Genomic DNA, 27443 nt, shown 5'->3' with positions numbered 1-27443 from the left:
GGCCAGGGCGCCCGCCAGGAGCGCGCCCCGCTGCATGGCGCCCGCCGGCACCGGCTCCCCGCACAGCTCGGCGCGGCCCCGCTGACGTGGCCCCTGCCTCCAGACGGCCCGCACCGACTTTCAGTTCCGGCAGTGCTCGCGGCCACAGATGCCCCAAAGAGGAACAGGAAAAAGGGGAGGCGCGGAGATGGGCGAATGCCCCGCCTCCGGGAAACTGAGGCACGCCCAGCCGCCAGGTGTTGGTTCGAAGAGGGTGGAGCCCGGCGCTCCCGGACCTAGGAGACCAACAGTGTGCAAAGGGTGGGGATATTCTTTCTTTCTTCCATTCCTTCCTTGACTTCTTTCTGGGAGTCGCAGCTCCCTATGTTAGAGAGAATCCGAACTCTCCTCCCTTTCACAGACCGAGGAGTCGCTCCCCAGCTCCTCGGGGCCATTGCGCACCGCCGCTAAGGTCGTGCACTGCATCAGGTCGCTGGCTGAGGAGACAAGCGACAAATGGAAATGCAGTTCTCGCTCCACTCACCGAGTCGTGTTTCCTGGAGTGGAGTTGCATCCACCCAGAGGGGTGCCTAATTCACAACGGTGAACAAACACCACAGGGTCAGGTGTGTCCTGAGCCCTCACGGACAGAGTGGGGACCTTTAGCTATTCACCAAATCTTTGCCCGGTGCCCTATGCCTCTTGCTGGTGTCAAAGGACAAAATTATAACAAATTTAGTTTAAAGATCTCAATTGGCTTAACTGGGATTTTAGAATCCGGAAACATGCTGATAGGTTAGCTCAGTTGGCTAGAGCGCAGTGTTGATAACACCAAGATCACGGGTTAGGATCTTTGTACCGGCCAGCCACCAAAAATAAAAAATCAGGCAACGCTTGATTCCATAAAATAAAATAAGTGTTCTAGTGAGCTGAGCAAAAGAGGTTGGCTTTTTGGACAGAGAAGGGCTGAAGAAAGCAGAAGCAAAGACCAAAGAATGAACTAGTTACCTTTCAAAGTTACTTTTTCTTGTAAGGCAGGAACAGAGAAAGAACAATGAAAAAAAATAACTGATTAACATCAGGATACTTCGGGCTACTTTTTTTTTTTTTTTTTTTTTTTGGCCACACGTACAAGTTGACAGGCTACTTCTTTTGTGTAAGAATTAAAGCAGAGGGAACTTGGTTATCACGCAGACTGAAGATTTACCCTGGCCTGTTTGGAAAATTGGCTGTTATATCTCTCCTGATTTCTCAGAAGGTCAGACAATAACTTAGTTTGGGTTTGGCTAGGTAGAACTCTAGCAGGGGTGACTCCATTTGGATTTTTAGTCTGGCCTGTTGGGGCCTAGTGCAGGAGCTTAGTCCAAAACAATAACCTCCTATAATTTTTTTTTTTTAGGCTAGAACTGCATGCCAATATACTTTTATTTAACACTGCGTGATGCTAGGGACACAGCAGTGACCGAGATAGTCCTGGACCCTGCCCCAATAGGGCTCCCAGTCTAATAGGGGAGACTGACATGTCATCAGAGTGACAGTGGTCAGGGCTCTGTTGTCGGAACCACAGACAGAGTAACTAAGGCTGGCATGGGGGAAGCCTAGAGGACTGTGGGAGTCCAGAGGAGGTGATGAACCCAGCCTAGAGAGGTGAAGAGAGCTTCCTGAGAAAGGGGCTGTCTGAACTGAGACATGAAGGATGAATACAAGTGAGCCAAGGTCTCTTTTCCCAGCAGAATCACAAATATATGGCTCTATTTAAGGGGGATTTTTTTTCCTTCCCTGTCTCTCCTGTAGGTCTCTCCACATGCATCTCCAGCTTGAACTCTGTACCCTCCTGGCAGCCTTCTGGAGGACAGCCTGGAATCCCCACCACATCTGACTGGCAGAGGACTGGGGCTTGGGGCCCAGCTCAGACACTCCCCAGCTGGTTCTATTTATAAAACGTGGCAATTCTTGGGGCAGAGACCAACTTGGGGCTGACAATCCACAAGAAGAGACACCTAATAATAAAAACAGTAACAGTAGTTGTCAGTGATCAAAGGCTTACAGTATACCTGGCCCTGTGAACATAAGCCCTTGCATTAAATCCTCAACCCTTCCCATATAACTCCCATTAAACAGATGAGAGAATTTATGCTTAAAAATGGAGTAGTTACATAACCGGTTAAGGGGTGAACGTGAGGCCAGGAGGAAGCCACAATACTTGCTTTATTAATAATAAAAAAAAAAATTCACAGGAGAGATGAATTAGAAGCAAAAGGGAGGGCTGAGGATGAGGAGAAAATAGTGGTGGAGCCCAGGAGACAGATGCTAACCCAGCGGTGAAGAACGGGAGTACTTCACTCACAAAAAAGGTCTGTGACTGAGCCAGGACTCATCACCGAAAAGCCAGGAGCAACCCTCAAGGTCCCTAGCAAAGACAATCTCTCAGAGGAGGAAGGGGAAGCCACAATGATAGGGTCACTTGCTGACATCCTTCCGGAGTGCTATCACTGTCCAGAAGTCACTTTGCCAGAGATAAGTAGAGGAGACTGAAGGACAGAAAAGGGGAGACCGAGGGACAGAGAGAAGAGAGACTAAGGAAGTTAGTTTTCAGGGCTCTTCCCTTGCAGGTACACCTAGGTGTGTTATGAGTTTCTGGGGGTCGTATAGTGTTTCTGGTGGACAGAGGAAACCAGGTTGCAATGGGAGACTGCCTGAAGACATCTTTGAAGAAAGATACCTGGTTCTTCTCACCTAACTTGTTGGGTGTCCCATTCTCACTTTACATACTCGCTTTAAGCCTAGCCGGTTAGGTCAGTTGGATAGAGCACCGCCTTATAACACGAAGGTTAAGATCTCGGATTCCCATACCGGCTAGCCGCCCCCCCCCCCCCAAAAAAAGCAAAAATATTCACTTTATTATTTATTTAATTAATTTTGGTTTCATCCATTTTATTGTCAAGGAAATTAACAGCCTGAAGATGTTCCCCAGGGTCACTTTAAAACCGGTAATTGCACCGGCGTTAGAGCCCGCACAACCCCGATTAGCCCCTCGGGATCACCAATGCGTCTCTCCTGCCCTGCTCCACACCAGGCTCCCCAGTGCTTTCACTGACCCATACTGAGTGCCTGACTGTAGAGAACTCCATCTCCCGTGAACTCCTTAGCTCCCTTCTACTCCTAGGATTGCTCTACTCGTAGGGTCGTTCCCGGCTCTGCCCTCCAGCAGCTCAGGTCCTGACTCTGGCCTTACGACACAGGCCACGCCCCTTACGCCCCTTACGTAAGCCACCGCCCATTCGATCAGGCTCCGTGAGGGCGTGGCCTCCGCGCACTCGTGACGCCTACTTGCTAACACGTCGCCGCCGGGGCGTGGCTACGGGAGCCGGGCTGGCCCGGTCCAAGCCGCGGCTGAGGCGGCGGCGGCGAAGGATGCACCCGGCAGGCTTGGCGGCGGCGGCGGCGGGGACACCCCGGCTGCGTAAGTGGTGTATGTGGCCGGTAAAGGAGATCGGACTGGCGGGCGGGGGCGTGGCGGGGCCATAGCAACGGTTGGTGAGGTCACTGCAGGTCACAGGTCACGAGATCAAGGATCCGGAGGTTTGAGGTGGGCACAAAGCAGGGATGCCAGGTTCCGGTAGGGAGCGCTTGGGGGTTGATTCTTTAGGAAATTCCTTTAGAAGCAAACAACTTGGGGCAGCATATAGTGGGATGTGCAGAGAAACGTGACTTTCATTCATTTGCAGTTAAGGATCTGCCCGCCCCTGCTCCCCACCCTTCCGTGGCTCCCGAGTGCCTTCGCCCACGCTGCTTAGTAGGGCCTTCATGGCCCTCTGTAAGCGGAGAGGGCCATGTTTACCCCTCACTTAAGACCTGAACCTATATTTTTTGTACTCTTAACCCCCTTTTCCCATCTTTATGAATTTGTATCTTTCAGTTTCTTTTCTCCATAAGTGTGCTGTGCATTTCATTTACTCATTCAACACATCTTGCCTCAGCTTCCTTGTGCCATGCCATGTACTGGAATTTGGGTACCCAGTAGAGACCAACATAGCCCTGGTCCTTGTTTTATTATTATTATTATTATTATTATTATTATTATTACTATTATTATTTTGGTCCTTGTTATTTTACAGCTCAAAAGTTTAGTGGGAAGAGAGACACTTAGCAAGGAAGCAAACAAGTCAGCAAGATAATGTGGGGAGTAATAAGGGCCATAAAAGGAATAATCCGGCTGTGACTGGGGGTAGAGAAGGCCTCTCTGTTGAAGGCAAAGGCATGATGTGCTATTCCTTCCCTCAGCCATTAGTAAGGTGTCTGGTTGGCCCTGTGGTGGGTGATGCAAGGGATACACCAGTGCCCAGACAGCCCTTGTTCCTGTCCTCGTGGAGCTACCAGTAGAGAGCAGAAGACAATGACAGTCTAGAGTGATGGAACTGTGATGAGAGAGGCACAGGCAGAGGAGTCAGGGCCAGGGTGGAGGTGATGTGGGAGCCCAGAGGGGTGGGTGTCAGTGAAGCTTCCTGGAAGAGGGTATGTCTAATGATGAGGAATTACCTAGGAGAAGGAGATATGCGGTGAAAGGAAAAGGCATTGGAGGCCTGTGCCAAGTAAACAAGTAGATGGGTGAGTATATATTTAGAAATTATTATTATTATTATTAAAAGATGACCGGTAAAGGGATCTTAACCCTTGACTTGGTGTTGTCAGCACCACGCTCTCCCAAGTGAGCTAACCGGCCATCCCTTATATTTAGAAATCATGATAAGAGCACAGAAGGGAAGAAAGAACCACTTGATATTGTGAGAAACAACAAGGTCATGCTTGTGCTTTATATTGAGGTCTGAGGAAGGTCTCTCGCAGGAGGAAGCACTTGAGCTGAGGCCTGAGTACAATATTGGCAGGTACTGATAGAGGGAAGGTGTTCCAAGATGATAGCACTGCATATTCAAAAGCTCTGGGGAGCAAGGAGCTTGGCAGGGTTAGAGCCTGAGGAGGCCCTTGTGGCTGAGGTGTGGGAGCCCCGAGACAGATAGCAAACAAGGGGAGTGGCAGGGTTAGGTCATGTAGGGTCTGGTAGGCTCTTGGATTTTATTTTGAGCACAGTGGGCACTGATCTTAGGCAGAGTATGACATGGTCTCACTTGCATTTAAAAAGATCACTCTGGGCTGCCCGGTTAGTTCACTTGGGATATCGTGGTGCTGGTAACATCAAGGTCAAGAGTTTGGATCCCCTTACCAGCCAGCTGCCAAAAAAAATCACTCTGGCTGCCAATTGGAAAGAAGGTTGGTGGGGCTAACAATGGACAGGGAGACCAGGTAAGACATTTAAATCAGGTATGAGATGACAGAGTCTGAGAGAGAGGGCAACATTGAGATGTAGTGGGTGAGAACTAGTGATTGGTTGACTGGATGTCAAATAGAAGGGGAATCAGGGATTTGGACACTGAGGTAAGGGCCTAGGGGCAACCAGAGGAAATGCCAGACCTGAGTCTGGTACCAGGAGCCAGGTGGTGGCTAGAGACACAGCCCAGGAGCCAAAGGCACACAGCAGCTGTGAGAGCTGGGGTATGGGTGAGATTGCCCTAGGTGAGAAGCAGAAGATAAGGGTAAGGGTGGAAAATTGGGCCACAACATTTTAGGAAGATGGGAATAAATAGTTGAATGAGAGGGACCTATTGGGGCCATCAGCTCCAAGAAGGCAGGAGTTTCTGTCTTTTTATTAATTGCTGTATCCACTGTGCCTATAGCAGAGTCTAACACACAGAGGGAGGTTCTCACGGGATGTTTGTGGGTTCAGACATATAAGAGAAACAGGTACGTAGAGTGTCTTGGAAGCAGAGAGTTGGAGGTTGGCATTGGGGCAGTAGCACAAAATGCTGCTAAGGGCTTGAGTCAGACAAGAGTGGGAGAACAGCCTGAGCCATGGTAGTATAGAGAGGCATTTAGGAGGCTAGGTGGGAGCAGAACCCCAAATGCCAAGGGCTGAGGGGTTGACAGGGAGGGAGGAAGGGCTTGCACTGAAGCTTTCAGGAAGCTGGCCCTTCTGGCCATACGTGGGAGAGGGAAAAGGGACTGGGGCTTGGGGACGAGGCCGGAGCCAGTGCTGTTTGCTTTGAGACTGAGGAGACCTGGGTCTGTTTTCAGGCCCCAAATGACTGAGAGGAAGAGTGGTGGCTAGGGACTGATAACAAGTACCGTTGCCTGAGCATTCTTTATGGGGCTGAGCCGTTTATGAGCATCACTTTGCCTCACAGCAGCCCTGCAAGGCAGGACCATTAACTACACCCTTCAGAGGAGAAAATCGAGGTGCTGAGAAAGTCACGCCAGATAACTTGATTCCTCTCGCCCATCCCATCCCATTGAGAGGGACTTTTTATTTATTTATTTTTTGGTGGCTGTCCACTAGTGGGGTACAGACCCTTGACTTTGGTGATACAAGGCTGTGTTCTAACCAGTTGAGATAACTGGCCAGCTCCCCCATCCCATGGCAATCTTACCACCTACTCCCTGTGCCTGCAACAGTGCCTGCCACATGGGAGGATCTCAGTAAATATTTGCTGTGGCACCATTGCTCATTGGTGAGGAGCAGGGGCACCCAAGCCAGAGTGCTGGGTTCAAATGCTGCCCTCCCCATCTCAATAGACAGCGCTCCCATCTACCCCATTCCTCAAACCGGAATCTGGGAAGACAGCGTTGATTCCTCCCTCTTTCTTACCACACCCCAATTGACTGAGGACCCCTCCAGCAAGTCCTGTCCCTCCTACCTCTGAAATCTGTCCAGAAACAGCCCCGCCCCTCTGCTCCCCACCCCCTGCCCCCCCCNCCCCCCCACCCCGCATCCTGTCCACCCTGGTCTCCCACATGAACCACCTAAGCAGTCTTCTTTCTCTGCCCTGCACCCACCCATCTGTTTCCACATGAAGCCAGAGGGATCTTTTAAAAGCTTTTGAAACCTGGCCCTGCGTTATGCTGTCTGTATGACTTTGGGCAAGGGCCAGAACCACTCTGGGGTTCCCTTTTCTCACCTGTAAAATGGGGATGATAATAGCATTGACAGAAATGGCATGGCTATTGTGAAGATTAAATGAGTTAGTCCATGGTGTTGAAAATGTGGCCTAGCATGTGGTCCGTGTTCAGTCACGGTTTAATTATTGCAATATTTATAAGACAGACCTGGGCTGGACTCCGGCTCTGCCACTCACTCAGTTTGGCCCTTTGCACAAGACATTTAGCTGTCTGGGCCTTGGTTTCCACATCTGTAAAATGGGGGTGGCCATTTATTCATTCATCAGATTTTGCTGGAGCGCCTGCTCTAGCCCTGTTCTAGGGACTGGGGATTCAGCTGTGAACAAGATAAAGATCCTCACCTTAGGGAGCTCACAGTTGAGTGGGGGAGACAGTAAGCAAATTGAAGAGCTAGTATGTCAGCTGGTGCTGAGTTCTGTGGGTATAAATTAAGCAGGGAAGGGGGGTGGAGAGTGCCACAAAAGGGGTACAGTTGTAGACAGGATGGTTAGGGAAAGCCCCACTGAGCAAAGACCTCAAGGAGGAGAGGAGGGAGCCCTGAGGACATCGGGGGAAGAGCATTCCAGGCAGAGGCACAGCCAATGCAGAGTCCCTGAGGTGGGAGCATGCCTGGTGTGTTCTGCGAGCACGGAGAGACCCAGGTGGCTGGAGCCGAGTGAGCAAGGGGGAGTGTGGAAGGAGATATGGGCAGAGACCTTGTCTGTAAAAGGTTTGGTACAGGATTTTGTGCATAGCAGGGCCCAGGACATGGTACCTATCCACATTATCCTCCTCCTCATCAGTATTATTTGGGTGGATGGGTGGCAGACGGGTGGATGATGGGTGGATGGGTGATGGGCGATGGATGGATGATGAAGGCACAGCCAGCACCTGACTGCCCCTCTGATGTAAAAACCAGTGCTCTCAAATGTTAAAATTTTTTGAAAAAAAACAAAACAAAACAGCACTCTCTAAAGGTGACACTCACCTCGCACTGTGGCAGGAGCAGGAGGGAGAGCTTTCTACAGGATGAGTGAGGCTCTCCACCCCTCTTCTCCCACAGCCTCAAAGCGGAGGATCCCTGTGTCCCAGCCGGGTATGGCCGACCCCCACCAGCTTTTCGATGACACAAGTTCAGCCCAGAACCGGGGCTATGGGGCCCAGCGGGCACCAGGCAGCCTGGGCTACCCTGCAGCCTCCACCTTACCCCAGGCAGCCTTCCTGGCTGATCCCATGTCCAACATGGCCATGGCCTATGGGAGCAGCCTGGCCGCGCAGGGCAAGGAGCTGGTAGATAAGAATGTGAGTAGCCAGGGGTGCTGGGCATGGGGGGAAGGCAGGGGCCACAGGGCCTCAGGCTTGAGCTCTGCCTCCCCAGATTGACCGCTTCATCCCCGTCACCAAGCTCAAGTATTACTTTGCCGTGGACACCCTGTATGTGGGCAAAAAGCTGGGCCTGCTCTTCTTCCCCTACCTGCACCAGGTCAGTGCCACCCCTGCCGCGGGGGGCGTGGGTCTGTGGGAAGGGTCAGAGGCTGGGGCAAGCGTGAGGGGCAGGGCTGGTGGATTTAAGGAAGGGCCTGTAGGCAGGACCCCCTCTCTGCGGGTCCTGCCTGCTCCCTCCATTATCCCCACAGGACTGGGAGGTGCAGTACCAGCAGGACACACCAGTGGCCCCCCGCTTTGACGTCAATGCTCCGGACCTCTACATTCCAGGTTTCACCTGACCCACTACCTTCCTAGTGCCCTCCTCCCTCTGGGTGGGCATGTCTTGGGCAGGGGTTTGGGTACCTTTGAGTCCCAAGATGGTCCTTCCTCCTCTGACCAGTGTCTGTGTATCTGCCTCCCACAGCAATGGCTTTCATCACCTACGTCTTGGTGGCTGGCCTTGCATTGGGGACCCAGGATAGGTAAGGGAGTCTTGGGGCAGGTGGAGGGGGTGTGGTCTGGGGGGTCAAGGGTCAGTCAGGAAAGTCCGGGTTCCCTCTCAGAACAGCCCCAGCTTGCTCCCACTTGGCTCAAGACAGAGCCCTGGGTATTGTGCCCCACATCACTCTGGCCTTTCCCTCTCCTTCCTCCCCACGTGCACCCACACCACACCTTGTGTGAGTGACCCTCCAAATCCCTCGCCACTGGACCCAGCCTCATCCTCCCTCTCTCCTAACTAGCCACCTCCCCACCCCCACTGCAGCAGCAGCCAGGGGGGTCTTGTCTGAGATGCGGGCCTGGCCATGTCCCACCCTGCTCAGAAGCTGTCCATAGCTTCCCCGGTCAAGCCCCCCAGCGCCTTAGCCGGCGCTGCCCATCTGTGGAGCCCCTCTCTGCCCCTCCCCCTCACTCACTCTGCTCCCCCACTCTGATCCTCTTTCCATTCCTCCGGAGGGCCTGGCGCTGCCTCCCCACGACCTTTGCTCAGAGTACTTCCTCCCCTACATCACCTGCTGAGCACCTGCTCGTTACAATGTCTCCAATTCAATGTCACTTCTTCAGAGAAGCCTTTCTGCCCACCAGACTAGGTCAAGCCCCCATCTCTAGTTCCTAGTCCCCTGTTTATTTCCTTTATGTCACTGAAAACAACTGTCATTTGAATGAATAAATTAATTGTTAAGGCCCTGGGAGAATGGCAGAGACCAAGGCCCTTTGTCCCTGACTAGTTCCTTAGTCCAGGCCTCAGCTCAGGTGTCCCCTCTTCTGGGAAGCCCTCTCTGACTCTCCCTTCCTCACTGGGTCAGGCACAGCCCTCTGTGCTTCCACCATCCTCGGCCTGCCCTCCTCTCTGGAGTGGGATTTCCATGAGGATAGGCCCAGATCCATCTTGGTCACTGCCAGGTCTCCAGCCCCACCCAACACAGGGCTGTCCCCAGGCAGATGCTGAGGCAGCATCTGAGCTGGCCACCTAAATGACAGCTTGGGTGCTGGCAGGTTCTCCCCAGACCTCCTGGGGCTGCAGGCGAGCTCAGCATTGGCCTGGCTGACACTGGAGGTGCTGGCCATCCTGCTCAGCCTCTACCTGGTCACTGTCAACACAGACCTCACCACTATTGACCTGGTGGCCTTCTTGGGCTACAAATATGTTGGGTGAGTATCCCCCACCCTGCCTGCCAGTCCCAGCCCATAGGCCTCTTGCTCAGACCTGCCTTCCCCTCTCCTTCCCCCCAGGATGATTGGTGGGATCCTCATGGGCCTGCTCTTTGGAAAGATTGGCTACTACGTGGTGCTGGGCTGGTGCTGTGTGTCCATCTTTGTGTTCATGGTGAGCTGGGGCTCAGCGGGTGTGAGGCTGAGGGCACAGGCCTCCTGGGCAGAGTTGGGGGTCCCTGGAGGCATCTGAGCATGGAATGTCAGGTGGGGAGTTTTAGACCACAGCCACATTTCTGAACTGAAGAGCCCTGGAGTGGCCGCCACAACCTGGGGGTCAGAAGGGATTCCTGGAAGAGGGAGTGTCCAAGCTGGGGCCTGGAAGAAGAAAAGGAGCCAGCCAGGCTGCTAGGGGCTGGGGTACCCAGCATGCTGGCTCTGGGCTGAGCTCTCAGCCTTGCTCTCCTCTCCTTACATGGTTGGCTTTCCCGCCAAAATTTCCCCCAGAAGGAGATTCTCGGAGAGCCCTTCCAACTGGAGTGGGGGTGCTAGTTAAGAGCACTGGGATCCACCAGGCCTGGGTTGTCCCCAGGCTTTGCTAGATCCTGGGCAAATCACTTCCTCTGTTTAAACTTCAGTTTCCCCTTTTGTAAAATGGGATGATGAAACTTGCCCCTTAAGGTAATGGGAGGGTTTGATGTGAGCATGTGTGAGAAGGTGGGCCAAACCTGCATGTCTTGAAAAATTGTCATCTGGTCAACATAAGAGGTTGGCAGCAGGTAGGCCCGAGTCTCACCACCCGCTACAGGCAGGGTATCCACAGTGAGGTTTTCTCCCCACTCACTTACAGACCTTGCCTGGCATTTGAGTTTGAAACCCTCATATTTTGCTCACAGGGCCTGGAGAAGAGCAAGTCCTCACCATGTGTTAGGAGATTTGGGGAAATCAAGGTCCTCAGGAGCAGAAACCTGAGGCTGCAGAGCGGCAGGGACTTGTCCCCAGCTGTCTGGTATTTAGGGGCAGAGGCTGGAAGTACAGCCAGGCCGCCCACCCTGGCTGAGGGCTCAAGGGTAAACCCCTTGATCCCTGTCTCTCTCCTCCCCACCCAGATCCGGACGCTGAGGCTGAAGATCCTGGCAGAGGCTGCAGCTGAAGGGGTCCCAGTGCGCGGGGCCCGGAACCAGCTGCGCATGTACCTGACGATGGCCGTGGCGGCGACGCAGCCTCTGCTCATGTACTGGCTCACCTTCCACCTGGTGCGGTGAGGCTGGCCCGGCCCAGGCCTCCAGCTGCCTCTCCTGGTGGCCTCCGCGCGCGCTGCCGCCAGACTCATCTCACTCCGTCTCACGGCCGGCCGCTGGCCCCGGGTCCAGGCGCCGCCCCGATCCTGAGACACCCCACCCCCACCCCAGAGAGATCTTGAGCTGCACAGGCCGCCGCGCCCCGCCCCGCTGCGGCCGCTGTTAACAGAAACAATAAACCCTGATGGGCACGGCGTGGCAGCCTCTCCTTGGCTGGGCAGGGTGGCGGCTGCCCGGCAGGGGGCGGAGCTGGGGACCAACAGGGACAGACAGGGGCGGGGCAGGAGCCGAACACTCCGCTCACTCCTAACCAGGAGGCAGAGAGGAAGGTTTAATGAGCCCCTCCCAGGACCCCTCAGTGGCGAGTGTCCTTCTTCTTGTCCTTCCCTTCCTTCTTCTTCTTCACCTTGGGCTTCTTGGCCTTGGCCGGGGAGGTGTCATGCTGCTTGGAGACAGCACCATGGGGCTGTGGGGCCAAGGGCAGTGGGTGGGAGAGAAGAGAGATCGTTCTGGGCTGGAAGCAGGGACTGGACCCATCCCGCCCCAGCGCTGGGACTCTGACTCGGACCTGGAGCACAGGGCACATGCTTAGGGGGAGGGGAGCCCCTTACCTTCACCTCTGTGTCTGAGTCGCTGGAGCTGCTGCTACTGGAATCTGAGGAGCTGCTGTGGCCATGCTAGATGGGGGGGATGTCACCATGAGCCGGGAGCCGCCTGCCCCGCCCCCACACCCCATTGGAAGCGGGATTGTGGTATGTCTATACAACAGAATACTATTCAGCAATTGAATAGTCGAGGGCCCGAGAGTCAAAGGCAACCCCCACTCTTCTACCCCTCCACCCCCTCGCGGCTTGCCAGGTAGTGAGGTGACTTACCCTCGGATTCTGAGGTGTCCCTGCCTCTGGGCAACCCTGAACTTTGGGGGGGCTGTGCTTAGGGCCTCCAACCGGGTCTGCCCCCGGGGGCTTCTTGGAAGTGGACTCCAGGGCTGCAGAGAGAAGAGAAGTTGGGTGGGTTGGCGCAGGCAGCAGGCAGGCCCCTGCATCTCAAACCCGCCACTCCCCAGGAGCCCACCTGCCGTCAGGTCAAACTCCATGGTGCTGAGAGATGTGTCCGGAGGGCCAGGACGGCTTGCAGTAGTGCCGAGAAGGGAGGTGGGGAGGCAGGGGGAGGAGCAGCGGGACCTGCCCGCCCAAGGAATTCTGCGGAGCTCCGCCCGACCTTTGTCCTAGGTCCTTAGCCCTGACTCACCGCCCCTCCCTGGCACCACCCAGCTTTTCCTCTGTGGGAAATGAGGAAGGGGCACAGTTGGCTGCCTCCTACCCAGCCTTGGCCTTCGAGGGGGGCTGCGTGGATGGGATTCAAGGGTGCCGCCTGTGTCCCGTGTACCACGGTAATACTAACACTCCGTATGCGCCTGCGTTTCCCGACGCGCTGGACACTGGTCCAAGGGCTTCGTGCTCTAAACTAGCTGCGCGCGATGGCTTGGTGAGAAGCACCGTCTGAAGGTGTGAGGAGCCTAGACTTGGAACCAGCCTGCTGCGTTTGAAGCCCAGCTGGGTTACTTAGCGGCAGGACGGCCTCAGGAAAGTTGCTTCCCCTCCCTGTGCCTCAGTTTCCTCACCTGTAAATGACAGCACCTGATGGAGTTAATGGGTTAATTTCCTAGAATGGTGCCTGACACAGATTAAGTACAATGTGTTAGTTTTTTTCTTTGTTTTTATTTTTTTATTTTTTTATTTTTAAAAGATGACCGGTAAGGGGATCTTAACCCTTGACTTGGTGTTGTCAGCACCACGATCTCCCAAGTGAGCGAACCGGCCATCCCTATATAGGACCCGAACCCTTGGCCTTGGTGTTATCAGCACCACACTCTCCCAAATGAGCCGAGGGCCGGCCCATTGTCTTGTTTTTTAAATAAAAGGTAGGTTTCTTAGTTCAGGCCTCTATAACAACTATACCATAGACTGAGTAGCTTAAAGAGCAAACATTTATATCTTCCAGTCCTGGAAGTTGGAAGTCCAAGGTGCTGGCAGATCCAGTGTCTGGTGAGGGGGCCTGCTTCCTGGCTTGTAGACAGCCGCCTTCTCTGTGCCTCCTCATGTGGCTGAGAGCAAGATCATCTCTCTCGTGTCTCTTTTTGTAAGGGCACTAATCCCATCCATGAGGGCTCCACCCTCATTGCCTGATTACCTCCCAAAGCTTCCGCCCCCAAAAACCATCCCACTGGGGGATTAGGTTTCTTTCTTTCTTTTTTTTTTTTTGGTGGCTGGCCAGTGTGGGGATCCGAACCCATGGCCTTGGTGTTACAAGGCTGTGCTCTAACCAACTGAGAACTGGCCAGCCCAGGATTAAGTTTCAACCTATGAATTCTTTTTTTCAATAAGTACGTTTTAAGATGTTGGGGGGGAAGGGGAGCAGGGCTGGCCCACAGCAGGGCTCTGTCACTGCCCTGGCTATGGTTGGGAGTGAGTGGGGTGCAGAGCTGAGGCCCTTGGCTCCCCAACCCCCACCTCAGGACCCCAAGGGTTTCTGGCTCCTCAGTGTATGAACTGTGGAGACACATTCAGTCCATAACAGTAGGTATTGTTACTATCCCTAGTTTACAGCTGAGAAAACTGAGAGAGCAACAGGGTAAGATGAACAGGCTAGAATGGGAATTCAAACCCAGGTGGTGTGGCTCCAGTCCAAGACTCAGCCTGGCCTCTCTGTCTCACCCTGAGAGGCTCTGGCGGAATCAGTAGCAAGCCAAGCCCAGCCTTCTGTCCTTTGGACTGGGCCCAAGTTAGGCTGGGGGAGTAACTGGGAGCCTGAGTCATCTGCTCCTATCTGTGAGGCTAGGTGTCCTTCCATGTCCTTTTCAGCCCAACCATGCCACCAGCAGCTGCGCTACCTGTACCTGCAGGAAGTGGATGCCTAGGCAGGAGCAAGCTGAGACCTGGAGATGATAATGAGTGTGCAGTTCACACCTTTATACACTCAGGTGTGCTCAAATGTCCACTCCTCAGTGGGGCCTAGCCTGACTGCCGGCAACCCAGAGCCCTGCCACTCCACCCCCTTCCCCTGCTTGATGTTCAGCGCAGGCTGTGCTTACCCTTGTTTGAAGCTATCTTTACTCTCATTCACTCCTCCAGTGAATTGAGCACTTACTACGTACCTGGCACAGTTCAAGTGCCTGGGGGTACAGAGGTGAACAAAATTAGCAAAAATTCGAGCCTCATGAAATTGACATTCTAGTTGGGAAGACAAAGTAAAATGTATAGTATGTTATGGAAAAACTGGAAACAAACTAAAATTCGTCACCTGGTGAATGGATAGACAAAATGTGGTATGTCTATACAACAGAATACTATTCAGCAATAACAAACTCCTCAAAAATAAGCTAGGTGAAAGAAGCCATACACAAGAGACTATGTATTGTATGATACCATTTATGTGATATGTTCAGAAAAGGCAATTACGGAGAGAGCAGATTAGTGGTTGCTGGGAGCTGAGGGTCGGGAGTAACAGGGATTACTGTCAATGAGCATGAGGGATCTTCCTGTGGGGATGAAAATGTTCTAAAACTAATTTGTGATGACAGTTGCACCATTTGGTAAAATTATTAAAAAATTGGTGAATTGTACATTTGAAATGGGTGAGTTTTTCCAAAATTAAGGTGCTAACAGGAAAAAACAAAGACGAAATGGGAGAGTTTTATTCAACTTATACCTCAATAAAAGCTTTTTTTAAAGTAACATATTCTAAAAAGAAATACAGCAGGAAAGGAGAACAGGTAATAACTATGTGGTTATGTTGGGGAGGGGTTGGATTTAAAGAGTCACCAGGGAAAGTCTCACTAAAGTCTATCCTGAGTAAAGATCTGTAGGTGAGAAGACAAGTCATCCAAGCATGTAGGAGTGTTCTAGGAGAGGGAATAGAAAGTGCACAGGCCCTGAGAGGATGGAAGGAGAGAGGCAGGAGATGAGACAGACAGGTAAGGGGTTGGGGGCTTTGGTCTTTACTCTGAGAAGAGGAGGTGAGTGATGATTGTGGCTTTGCCCCCACTGGATGCAGGATATGAAAGTGTCAGTCTCTCCTGGCAGATCATAAATTCCATGAGGGTGGGGACCTCATCTGCTTTGCTCATCACCCACAATGGTGTGACTCAGAGTTGTCACTCACTATCATTTGGTGAATTAGTGAGATTACTTGATGCCTGGTACTGTGCAGTGGCAGGTTAGAGCCAGCACAGAGTGGCTACGAGGTTGGGTTCTGGAGGTCAACCTGCTCACAGGTAGAATCCTCTCTATCCCTTACTGCTCTGTGGACAAGTAAGTTAACCACTCTGGACCTCTTCTGTAAAATGGAAAACTTACCTCATAAAGTGAATGGTTTTGCACAGAGCCTCCCCGGTACAAGGTAAATAGATGCTCAATAAATGTTACTTTTTATTACTCACAAACATCACCTCATTATTCATGAAACTGGCAACAGGGTCCCCATGTCATATATGAGACAACTGAGTGTGAAAAAGGTGCAGTTTCTTGTCCAAGGACACTCAGTGAGTAGGTTGTGGAGCAGCAGCGTGAGACCTTCCTTGTACACCCTCAAGAGATAGCTCTTTTCTTTTCTACTGTGCTAAAGTTGTGGGGTGGGTGGCCATGGCCTGGTCCTCCAGAATCCCACCCATTCACTCCTGTATTATAATTAGGATACAGCTCTAGCAGCTTTTAAAGAGACCCAAAGGACAGAGGCTTAACAAGATAGTGTCACTTTTCTCTGATACAAAAGCATGAGCTGGTTGGGAGCCCAGAGCAGGTGCATGTGGACCCAGGCTCCTCCATCTTGTTGCTCTGCATCCTCCAGGGTGTTGCTCTTGGACCTACAGGGAGACCCACCCCCCCCTTCGGGTGACTGGGAAGGGCAATGGCAAGTGGAGGACATACTGCTTTCTCTTAAGGACCTAGCTGGAAGCAGCACACACCCCTTCAACTCATCCATTGTCCAGGACAGATGGTCACATTTTTTCTTTTTCCTTTTTGTCTCTTTTTTCGTGACCGGCAACGGATCGCAACCCTCAGTGTTGCCCCCGTACCGGACCGGGACCGGCAACAGGATCGCAACCCTCGGTGTTGCGCCCGCTCCTCGCTCAGCCAGTGAGCGGCCGGTCTGTATGTGGGATCCGAACCCTCGGCGGGAGCGCCACCACACTTCCCAAGCGGCACACTGTAGCAGTGCGCCACCGGGCCGGCCCAGATGGTCACATTTAACTGCAAGAGAGACTGGGAAAATATTGTTCCTAGCTAGGCAGCTGTGCCTGGGTAAAACCTGGGGAAAATGGACATAGGAACCTGTCACTGTAACTACTGCCTACTGGTGGCACTGAGGTCCCTTACTCCCCAGTTCTGCCTAGCCCAGAGTTTACAAATGGAGGCCAGATTATAGGTGGGAAGGTAGACAGAGAAACACTTAGATGAAAAACGTATCAGGGCCGGCCAGGCTCACTTGGGAGAGTGTGGTGCTGACAACACCAAGTCAAGGGTTAAGATCCCCTTACCAGTCATCTTTAAAAAAAAGAAAAGAAAAGAAAAACCTATCAACTATGTTCCAATAAATAAAGAAAAACATAAGTGTGAGGTCCAAAGACAGCAAAGTATGGCCATTTTCTGCTCTTTGGAAAGTACTAGGTTCCTGCCATTCGGTTCTCATCTACCATGGCTAACAGGACCAGGGACAGTAGCTTATGTCTGTCCTCCCCAGGCTATGCCTGGTCCTGGGCATTCCTTGCCTATCAATGGGCACAGGCAGGGTTTAGGATCGCTGTTGTCTTGCCTTGGCATCTGATGGCTCTGCCCTCCCCTGCTTGTTCACTAATTATTTCTGTCTATAATGACTTGATGCAAAGGGTATAAACAGTGCCTTCTCCCTTGTAGGAAAAAAGAACTTGTGTTCCCAACTGGCCTACAGCCATATTGATGTCATTCACCCCTAGATCATCTTACATTTCACCGGCAGACGTCCTTCAAGGGGTCGCTCCAACCCTCAAATTTTTACTTAATCACTGCAAGTTAGGAAAAGATTTCTGGATGCCAACTTTAGTGGACAGGGAAGCCAAGACGGTGTATGAACGAGAGGTGGTGTTGGGAGAGACAGTCCCCCACGGGGGTCTCGTGCTCCTACACATCTGAGGGTTGACGTGGTTGACTGGAAAAGCAACTCCTGCAAGGCTTGGTTTAGTCTCTTCCCTGAAGTTAACATGCACAGAGTGACTTTATAAACATCATAATCCTTATTCTGGAATGTTTTCTTTGAAATTAACCACATTCCAGGAAATGGGTGACCTTAAGCACATAGTATGTAGGGACCCGGTTTCCTTTCTCACCAAACAAAAGCACTGTACTGGCCTTTAACTACAACCAATACTGCTTTGGCCCTTGATGTTCTGGGATACTAATAATCAGAAAACCTTAACGGACCATCCTTTGGGAAGTGCCAAGGGGCTGACAACCCAGCTGGGGAGGCCCAAGCTTGGCCTCCACACAGCTGACTGTTGGGTCTGGGATCTGATTTTATTCTACTTACAGGCTAAATATGCCTGTTACTGTTTCAAAAATGCTGGCAGAAACCTTGACACTCCTGGTCAGAGAAAAAGGTTTCATTACAGTAAGCAGCATAAGCATGTGTTGGTTTCTCCTGTCCCATGGGGGCAAAGCAGAGGACCCAGGTGGATACCTGCATATGCAGTGGATTGTTATTAAAAAAGAACATTAAGCTTAGGGAATCTGCACCATTATACCAAGCCTACTCTTTGTCCCAGTGGGAGACACTACTGCATCCCTCAAGGTGCTCGCTGCAAACACAACCCTGAGAAATGACCTAGGTAAAGAGCTGCCAGGTTCACGCATTCTTAGCATGCCCAGTAAGACCTGTAGGAGTGCGAGACTCCCACAGAGGACTGTCTCTCCCAAACTACCCCTTGGTCCTACAGTCTTGGCTTCTGGTGAATTTTCACGAGTATGCCATTCCACTGACCATTCTTGATTAATCTAACCAACAGAGACTGGGGCAGTTTGTCTTGTTCAGTTTGTCTGATACAGCATCTGCGTAAGGCTACTGTCAACAGGATTCCAAGCAGCAGAATGAAGCCAATCTATAGTATACATTTTTTTTTTTTTTTGCAATTGGCCACTAAGGGGACCTGAACCCGTGACCTTGTGGTTGTAAGCCCGCAGTCTAACCAACTAAGCTAACCAGCCAGCCCAAACTATAGTATTAACCTGTCATGCTGCCCAGGGTCCTGGTGTGAGAGGGCCAGTAGTTCTTATTTCAGACAGCCCAGATGTAGTCTAAAGCTAGTTTATCACCTACTAAGACCCACGCAAAGGAGCTCAGACTGACCTGCTAGTCTTTGGTAGCACTGCTAGTTGCTACAATGCCAAAAAGCAACCCTCATCTCCAGTGGAGAAACATTCTGTGGCCCACCTTCTCATACGACAAACATATAACCTAAAGGGGCACAGTGCACTCCAGGCCAGGAATTGTTGTTAGACTTGGGCCATCACTGCATTGGTTTAGTGAAGTCCCATGGGCAATGCTACTGAGTTGCAGCCTCAATTGCTAGTCCTGGCATAGTCCAGTGCTTCTTGGGCGTCAGAAGCACAAGATTTTGTATCAACCAGATTGGAATATGGCTGTGCTGGTCCACGTGTTTAGAAATGTCTGGGGGGTAGGGGGGGAATCTCCACATTCAGGAGTTGCCATTGACGGCATCTGGTACAGAATAGTTCAGGGCTGGCCATGTCTACAAGTGCGTTTTGTAGCAGGTCAGACTGCCAGCAGCAGATGCTGCTTGACTCAGGTGGGCCAGGTGATCGCTTGGCCAGGTAGCAGTGCTGGATCTAGAGGACAAGGAGAGTACTGAGTGTACCCCCTCACTCCCCTGCACCTCCTGGAGTCTGAAGTGTTCCCTCCCCAGGTGCCGGGGTGTTGCTCTCCCTCTAGGGACACAAATTTGGTGTGTATCTCATCCCAGTAAGTACAGCTTCACCTCTTTTATCACCTATCCACGCCCTGACCTTTCTTTGGAAGGGTCAGATATGAATGGAACAAAGGCATTTTTACAAGTTTACAGAGCCCATTCTATCTCCCACTGCAGGGAGAACTTGGCAAACAGGGCATTCAACCAAGTGGTCATTGTCTTCATGACCCGGGACCAGTCAGTTCAGGAAGGATCCAGCAGCCTGAGCCAGAAGTAACTTCAAATCCCCTTGACCTCTTCCAGTCAGGCTGCACCAATCAGTAAGGAGAAAAGAAGATGCCCAGGAACGATGAGGGTAGAATCCCAAAATCTTAAAAATAGTCTATATAACCCCAAAGCCTTTTGTCCTACTGTTACCCAGGAGATGGCCTAGAGAGAAACCCTTTCTGGGGACAGCCACACTGTGTGTGTGGACCAGGAGAAGGCAGAATGAGAACTGAGTTGATTTTTTATTTTTTAAAAAGATGACCAGAAAGGGGATCTCAACCCTTGACTTGGTGTTGTCAGCACCACGCTCTCCCAAGTGAGCTAACCGGCCATCCCTATATAGGGATCTGAACCCATGGCCTTGGTGTTATCAGCACCCCCCTCTCCCAAGTGAGCTAACCGGCCATCCCTATATAGGGATCTGAACCCATGGCCTTGGTGTTATCAGCACCCCCCTCTCCCAAGTGAGCTAACCGGCCATCCCTATATAGGGATCTGAACCCATGGCCTTGGTGTTATCAGCACCCCCCTCTCCCAAGTGAGCTAACCGGCCATCCCTATATAGGGATCTGAACCCATGGCCTTGGTGTTATCAGCACCCCCCTCTCCCAAGTGAGCTAACCGGCCATCCCTATATAGGGATCTGAACCCATGGCCTTGGTGTTATCAGCACCCCCCTCTCCCAAGTGAGCTAACCGGCCATCCCTATATAGGGATCTGAACCCATGGCCTTGGTGTTATCAGCACCCCCCTCTCCCAAGTGAGCTAACCGGCCATCCCTATATAGGGATCTGAACCCATGGCCTTGGTGTTATCAGCACCCCCCTCTCCCAAGTGAGCTAACCGGCCATCCCTATATGGGATCCGAACCCGTGGCCTTGGTGTTAATCAGCACCGCACTCTCTCGAGTGAGCCACGGGCCGGCCCTGAATTGATTTTTTAAAAAGCCCATTCCATCTCTCAATGACGGATAACAGCCTGAGGACAAGGGGTGTGAAATGCCCACTGAATGTCCTTGGCTACTGGCCCATTGTGGGGCAGCCTTTGCCAAAAAAAACAGCACCATTGTCACTCCATAAATGGTCCAGAATGTTGAAAACATGACACAGTTTAGCTTCAAGGGCCACATGGCATGGCGGAAGCCAGCTGACTAGACCAGACCAGCAGCACTGTAAACTGGGATCCCCAAGAGGAGTCCAAAGAAAGACCTGATGTAGTCGGGGGGGCTGTGGGGCCTCCCTCACTGTAAGACAAAAGGGACAAATTGTGGCAGAAGCTTCTGCATCAGAAACATATAAAAGCACACTGTATTAAAAGCCTACAAAAGCTCAACTGGTCTTAGTAGAATTCACTTGATCTTCCTACTACAACAGAATTAAAGTCATTCAAGTTTCTTTAAAAATCCAAACACAACTTTCTTCCTTTACATGACTAAGGTATGGAGGAGAGAGCATTCCTGCTGGAGTCGGTGGAGGAAGGCCTCCTGCCAGGCGGGAAGCATAGGTGGGCAACATGCGTGGAGCAACAGCAATGGCGGCATTTGAGGGTTGCTCACGAGATGCGGGGCAGGTTTAGGGAGAACCGCAAACTACTGAGGAACCAGGAAACAGTTGGGTGGGCAGGGATGGGACACCAGCCCCCTGGAGGATCCCTCACCGCCCACTGCCCACTGGTGGGCAACCTGACATGTGCACGCTCATCCAGCCGTCACAACCCGTTACAGGTGAGGACACTGGAGGGTCAAAAGAGTTACGTGGCTTGCCCACTGTTGCACAACTCTTCCCAACACCCAGGCCCTCTTTCCTTGGACCACAGGCTCTCCCAGAGCTCTGGTGTCCTGATGTGTCTAGGACATGGTAAGTAGGTTGCACTTGCTTACCAACTCTGAGCCAACTGTGATGACTGCCTATAGTGCCAAGCTAAGGCCTGCAAGGTTTGGCTGAGAGAACACCAGAGTCCATTAGCAGTACTACCATGGGTGAGGGAGGCAGAGAAGTAACCGATAAGTTATTTGTCCAACTTGCTGCTGGAATAGATTTTTAAGCCCTAAGGGATTTGTGGGAAGGGCCAAGGGAAGGACACCCAAATCTTTTTGTTCCAAGGTGCATTCAAAGCAAAGTCTGGAACTGTAATGCTGCACCAGCCTCCTGAGTCACTGAGGCAGGTGGAGGCCTAGGCTGCCTGCCTGACCTGACTTCGTGGGTTGCTCAGATGCTTTGCACCTCAGGACAGCCCTGTTTGGAAGGGGCAGGGGAGGAAAGGTACTTCTAGAGTGTAGAGACAGGAAGGTAACCTGCACAGGTAAGCAGCAGGACTGGGCTATAGCCTGGAGGCCAAATTCAGCCAGGCAGTAGTACTCTGTCCCTGTTTCAACCCAAGGGTATATGGGAGACTTGACGGAAAGGTCCAGTGAAGGATCAGGAGCTGCCCCTCCCCTCACCCCTTCAAGGTGGGAAGACTGCAGAAACGCAGGAAGAAGTAAAAATCATGAACGCCAAAGTGACTTCAATTAAAACCACACCAATCCCAGGAAGGTCTTGGTCTTCCCTGGACAGCATGCATCCTTATGCCACCCTCCTGTGCCCTCAAAAGCAGTGTCCTAGGCCGGCCCGTGGCTCACTTAGGAGAGTGTGGTGCTGATAGCATCAAGGCCATGGGTTTGGATCCCTATATATAGGGATGGCCGGTTAGCTCACTTGGGAGAGCGTGGTGCTGACAACACCCAGTCAAGGGTTAAGATCCCCTTACTGGTCATCTTTAAAAAAAAAATAAAAAGCAGTGTTCCAAGGTGTGGGTTTCAGTCCATAGCGAGTCATAAAAATCAGCTCAGTGGGTTGTGGCCAGAATTTTTAAAAAGTGAAAAAGAAGAAGAAAATATCAGTTCACCACAGGTGGTAAAACTAAGTGTTGTTTGGTGAAACTTTATGGACACTCAGTAATGTAAAATTTATTTCATACTGTGTTTTGTATTCACAAAGATCTGTAAGACACTATTTTAAGGGATCTGTAGAACGGGACATCTCACATAGCATCCTGTGATAATTTTGGTAGTGTTTAAATTAGCAGTCCCATGAAGAAAGAAAGCTCATACTGAAATTTATTTTAAAAGGGAAAGCCCTTTTTATTAAACTTGTACATTTTACCTTCTTCCTTTCAGAATCCTAATAAAAAAAAAAACCTTTTGTTTCTGCTTGCTTACAAAAAAAAACATTAATCAATCAAACAATGGAAACTATTATAACATCATTTTTCTGATGGGAAAGGAGACAATGGGATTCAACATAAGCAAAGAAAACTATACCAAGAGGAACAAAGTAAATCAACAAGGAAACAACTCTGGGCTGCTACCAGACCATTAGCAATGTCAAACACAGCCCTTCCCCAAGAGAATTCCCAAAGCAAACCCACCCTGGTGAGACCAGAAAGCAGCCTTCTTACCTTCTGGAGTTAACAAAACAGACCAAAGCCCTAATGATAAAATACAAATCAATCATTCTTTTAAAAAAGCACACACACGTTCTCCCCTCCCTTTCCCAGTTCTCCTGGTGACAGGGCATTTACAGGACGTCTGTGTTCTTCACCAGCTGCTCCTTGTCATCTGCAGAGCTCCAGACAGTGCGAAGGGCCCGCTCCTGGTTCCTTCGTGCCACCCGGATCAGGCAGACCACAGAGGCTCCCAGGAAGAGGATCAGGACCACCACGAACAGCCCTGCCAGGACCACCACTGGGGAGGAGAGAGAGGTCCAGGACCAGTGAGGCAAGGAAGGGTGCAGCCAGGCAGGGCAGCACAGAGGCTCACCAAGGACGCAGGGAGTCCAAGTGAGCTTAGGGTGAGGACCAGACACCACCTGCCCAACCCAGAAGGGTTTGGAGACACTCAGCTGGAGAGAATTGACAGCCTGCCAGAGAAGTCACCAAGGAAATTCCCTGAAAAACGGAGGTGCCACACTATGTGCACACCAACAGAATGGCTATTTGTGTTCCTTCTTTTTGAATAAAACCCATCTTCAAATTCTGTGTCCCCTGCTGCTTCTCAGGGGCAACCTGTACAGAAGTCCCACGACAAAAGTTGCACACAGGGGTGTAAAAACTACTTAGCCTTGGTTGTGTAAACATAAAACCCCAAAGGCTGTGTATTCACAAACACACCCTGACCAGCAATAGAAAAAGATGTGACCCTGCAGGTGGCTGGGGTGGCTGAGGTAGCTGCCTGTGGAATGAAGTCAGGCTAGAGGCAAAGGTGTATTTGGGGCAGTGCTGGGTGAGGACCCTCCTGCTCCTAACTGCCCAGGTAAATTGAACAGCGTTGCCCCCACTGCAGTCCCACTGGCCAGTTAAGATACTTTCTTTTCAGGTAGGACTCCATCTAAGCAATGTCACTGCCTGTGGCAGCTACCTGGCAGCCCATTGTCCCCCACCCCGCCCCCCACCACCACTTGGCTCCAGAATTGCAAACTGCCTCTCCAGCTCCACCCCTGGCAAACCAGGTTCCAGTTTCTAGAACACAGCAGACACCCAGGCCAAGTCGTGGCTCTTGAACAGGGAAACAGGTCAAGAAACAGGCCAAACCAGTGTGGCAGGTCTCTATGCTAACATCATCCACAACTCAGCCTCAGAAACAAAAGTGAGAGGACACCCGGCCTCCCAGTCAGACCTGACTGCTTGGGGAAAACAGCGCTGGTCTGGGGCTCACATGGCCCTCGATCCTGTCACCCATGACTGACTTTTCATACTCCATGGCAGTAAAGTACCCCCAAACTTTGGGTCAGCCTCAGGCCTGTGTGCAGAGATCTCCACATGCATAAGAGTAAGAACTTGCGCCCCAGTCATCCGCTGGCTGCTGAGGCAGAGACTGCCTCATGAGTTACTGACTCACTCCCAGCCCCACTGGTACACATTGTACAGTGAGACAAACATCCACCACATGTTTCAAGCTGCCTCACTATTCTCGTGTAGAAACACAGCTTTCTACCAAAAAGATGTTTATAATGAAGGATAATGTATCCAAGACAACATGAGCCTGCAAAAACACAGCTGGAGAGAGCTGAGCTTAGTCAAGAAAGGAAGGTGGCAGGCAGAGAGCAGGCAGGTGGAGGACGACAAGAGGCTGTTTACCTTTAGTGCCAGGGGGCAGGACTGGATACATCTGCTTGCCTGGATAAGAAGAGAACACACAACGCTGAGAGGTCAGCTCACAGTCCTCCCCCACACCACAGAGCTGCCACCAACAGAGGACCCCCCCCTCAGCCTCAAGGCCTTCACAGGAGCTTTTTCTGAGGGACTTCTTCCGGCTCTTCGGAGGATTTTGGGCCTCACCACCATGGTAGGGTCCAAATGGCAGCACTTCCAAAACTCTCATTTTAGGGATGGGGAGATGGAATGGAGTCCTCTGAGGGAAGGCTCATCCACCTACCACTGCCCCTTGGATTTAAGACTCAGGTAGACTCACCAAAGCAGCGCTGCATGCATGCCTCCTTGGAGAGGTAGCTGTTTTTATTGCCCCGGCACCCTCCATAGATGAAATAGTCACAGGAGTTCTTCTTGGCATCAAAGTACCAGCGTGGGAAGGCTGCACGGCAAGGCCCGGTGACTGCCTTGGCAATGCAATATTCTGGAAACAAGACAGCCCAAGGAACACAAGTTAGCAGGGCCCAGGGAAGGGAGAACTGAGCTAGAATGCTGCCAGCTAATGGGAAAATGTCTCCCTGGTGAAGAAACTTGTCAATTACAGACAAGGCCAGTAAAGCCCACTTGACCCTCTGCTCCACATTTTCAGACATCTTCTTTACAGCCAAGACGGTATTAACTTGGAGATTACTCCATGCCAGGCGCTGTTCTGGGCATTTTACATGTACTGACTCAGTCTCTACCAGATCTATCCTGGGATCCTCATTTTATAAACAGGAACTCTGAGGCAGAGGTACAGTACCTTGCTCACAGCCACGAAATGAGAAAGAGGCACAGTGGCAGGGTAAATTCCAGAACTGCACACTGTGCTGCCTCTCCAAGGCAACACCTCTCTGCTGGAACATGCTGCTTTCCTGCTGGCCTGGGGCATCCACATGAGGCCTGTTATCTCCGACCCTGACCCCAGAGTGCTACCACCTGGGAAGGTGGGGAGTCCTGCACTACAATTTACTTTGTGGAAATCCACAAGTGTGTCTCAATTTCCAACTAAGATAAAAACACATTTTGACCCATACATAAAATTTTTTAAGTTATACCTTCATAGTTGAAAATATCGCTGGAGACGTCATCAGAGTCCTTCCTTCTGGGAACTGAAACACAAACATCTGTCACGGAATCTGGGATGGACACAGGACACGTGGCCTACCTGAGGCTGAGTCTAAAAGGGCCCACTGAGGGAATGCAGACACACTGATACCTTTAAGAAAGGGTGTGGAGCCCCTGCTGTGGGCAGCTCTGCCATGCCACCTCCCAGTTCTAATGGGCTTTGAAGCACACGCTGAATGAATGCTGGACTGGAAGGCCCTCCCACCATCTCAGGGGCCACTATGGAAACCAATCCCAGCTAGTTTCTGGTGTAATGAGGAAAATGGTCTTCACACATCTTCCATCAGAAGGTATGAACAAACATTTTCTGACACAGTGAGGAGGCCCGTCACTCTCTTGGGGAAACTTTCTTCTGAATAGGATGGAAACCAGTTATAATACTGGTGCTTCAGGGCTCTGGATGTCCCTGGAGAAGCCAGCTAGGGAAAAAGCAGCAAAGCCAGACAAAGCAACAACTAGCAAAGCAATGTCAAGAGAGTCACAGGATTCCTGGCCTAGCAAAACTGGAAAGGGGCTCTAGCCTAATTCTCTGGCATTCTGCAAGCCAGCCAATTGGCCCCTGGAGAGTCCCGTCCTCCAACAGAGAGGGGGCAGAATCTGAGTCCCTCCCTCTGGCAGGTCTTACTTGCCCAGCTGAGTCTACTGCCCGGGGACTGGTCTTTGGGAAAGCCAATCTGGCCCCTGAAGGTATGTTTGCTACCTGCTAGTGCATCGGGACCACTCACCCCAGGCTCCTGATGCAGAGTCCTTTAAGCATAAAGAGGAATAGGGCAGCTGCTGTTAGCACTACAAAGCAAGCTAACACAAAGCTCGAGATCAAGGAATGCAGTGGAATGGGGGGTAGGGTGGAGGGGGTAGCAGTGGACAGAGGGAGACAGCAATGACAATAGGGAGCAGTAAAGGAGGTAAAACAGGCAGAGAGGGTTGGGGAAGTAGAGCCAGCATAGCAGGCTGAGGCCCAGAGAGCAAGGGGCCTGACCACATGAGTGGCAGCCTCCTCAATCCCCTGTCCTCCAAAAGGAGGCTGGGGCCAGCCAGGAAGCACTATAGAATCCCTTGGCCCTCTTATCAGCTGCACAATGTGAACTCCCCAATGTAAGGATGCTGGCCAGAAGCAAAGCCCCGCTGTTTATCAATTCTGAGTAAAAAGAACCAGAAGGTAGAAGCCCTTTACAATTTCCAAATTACAAGTGTCCTTTCACAATTAGCCACCTGGGTGGCCCTCATTCTATCCTGTGTCTTTTAAAGAACCTACCACTTGGTGCAGAGGTATCTGCTCCGTTCCTGCTGGTGGCCAGATCATCAATGGAATTCTCTGCAAGGGGACAAACAAACAACAAAGTGAGAAAGTACACCTCAAAGACTGCCCAGTGGGGAAAAAAAAAAAAGAGCTGCGTCTCTGAGCAGTTGTGAGGATCTCAGCAGGTACTGTATGTCTCTCACAGCAACTCTCATTTCTTCTTTTTTTTTTTTTTTTGGTGGTTGGCCAGCATGGAGCTCTGAACCCTTGACCTTGGTGTTATAAAACCAAGCTCTAGGGCCGAGCCCGTGGCGCACTCGGGAGAGTGCGGCGC

General features: G+C 51.5%; 4 protein-coding genes across 4 annotated transcripts in view; 1 reads left to right on the top strand and 3 right to left on the bottom strand.

The window, feature by feature from the left end:
• Window positions 1-465, bottom strand: part of KCNK6 (potassium channel, subfamily K, member 6) — a 9049-nt gene extending 8584 nt beyond the window's left edge. The window contains exon 1 of the mRNA XM_008593770.1: window positions 403-465. Coding sequence (XP_008591992.1) covers window positions 403-465 — 63 coding nt within the window. The remainder of the gene's footprint in view (window positions 1-402) is intronic.
• A 2412-nt stretch (window positions 466-2877) lies between these two features.
• Window positions 2878-11544, top strand: LOC103609448 (protein YIF1B-like). The gene is made up of 8 exons (XM_008593768.1): window positions 2878-3442; window positions 8033-8271; window positions 8348-8452; window positions 8607-8685; window positions 8822-8879; window positions 9892-10047; window positions 10129-10222; window positions 11157-11544. Exons 1-8 carry the CDS (start codon window positions 3394-3396, stop codon window positions 11310-11312), a joined length of 936 nt encoding a protein of 311 aa, XP_008591990.1. The 5' UTR covers window positions 2878-3393; the 3' UTR covers window positions 11313-11544.
• Window positions 11545-11630: 86 nt separating this feature from the next.
• On the bottom strand, window positions 11631-12934 carry LOC103609446 (immortalization up-regulated protein-like). The gene is made up of 4 exons (XM_008593767.1): window positions 12423-12934; window positions 12224-12336; window positions 11960-12025; window positions 11631-11814 (listed from the first exon to the last, which is right to left on the bottom strand). Exons 1-4 carry the CDS (start codon window positions 12442-12444, stop codon window positions 11704-11706), a joined length of 312 nt encoding a protein of 103 aa, XP_008591989.1. The 5' UTR covers window positions 12445-12934; the 3' UTR covers window positions 11631-11703.
• Window positions 12935-22671: 9737 nt separating this feature from the next.
• Window positions 22672-27232, bottom strand: LOC103609449 (kunitz-type protease inhibitor 2-like; the record flags this gene model as incomplete). The annotated part of the gene is made up of 5 exons (XM_008593769.1): window positions 22672-23299; window positions 24691-24729; window positions 25025-25186; window positions 25800-25853; window positions 27125-27232. Coding segments are annotated over 5 exons (530 nt in total), but the record flags the coding sequence as incomplete, so codon positions are not given.
• Window positions 27233-27443: the final 211 nt, after the last annotated feature.

The sequence above is a fragment of the Galeopterus variegatus genome, unplaced genomic scaffold (assembly GCF_000696425.1).
Source record: "Galeopterus variegatus unplaced genomic scaffold, G_variegatus-3.0.2 Scaffold9627, whole genome shotgun sequence".
Lineage (NCBI taxonomy): Eukaryota > Metazoa > Chordata > Mammalia > Dermoptera > Cynocephalidae > Galeopterus > Galeopterus variegatus.
Note: the sequence above shows the minus strand (reverse complement) of the source record. Positions and strands in the feature narration are given on the sequence as shown.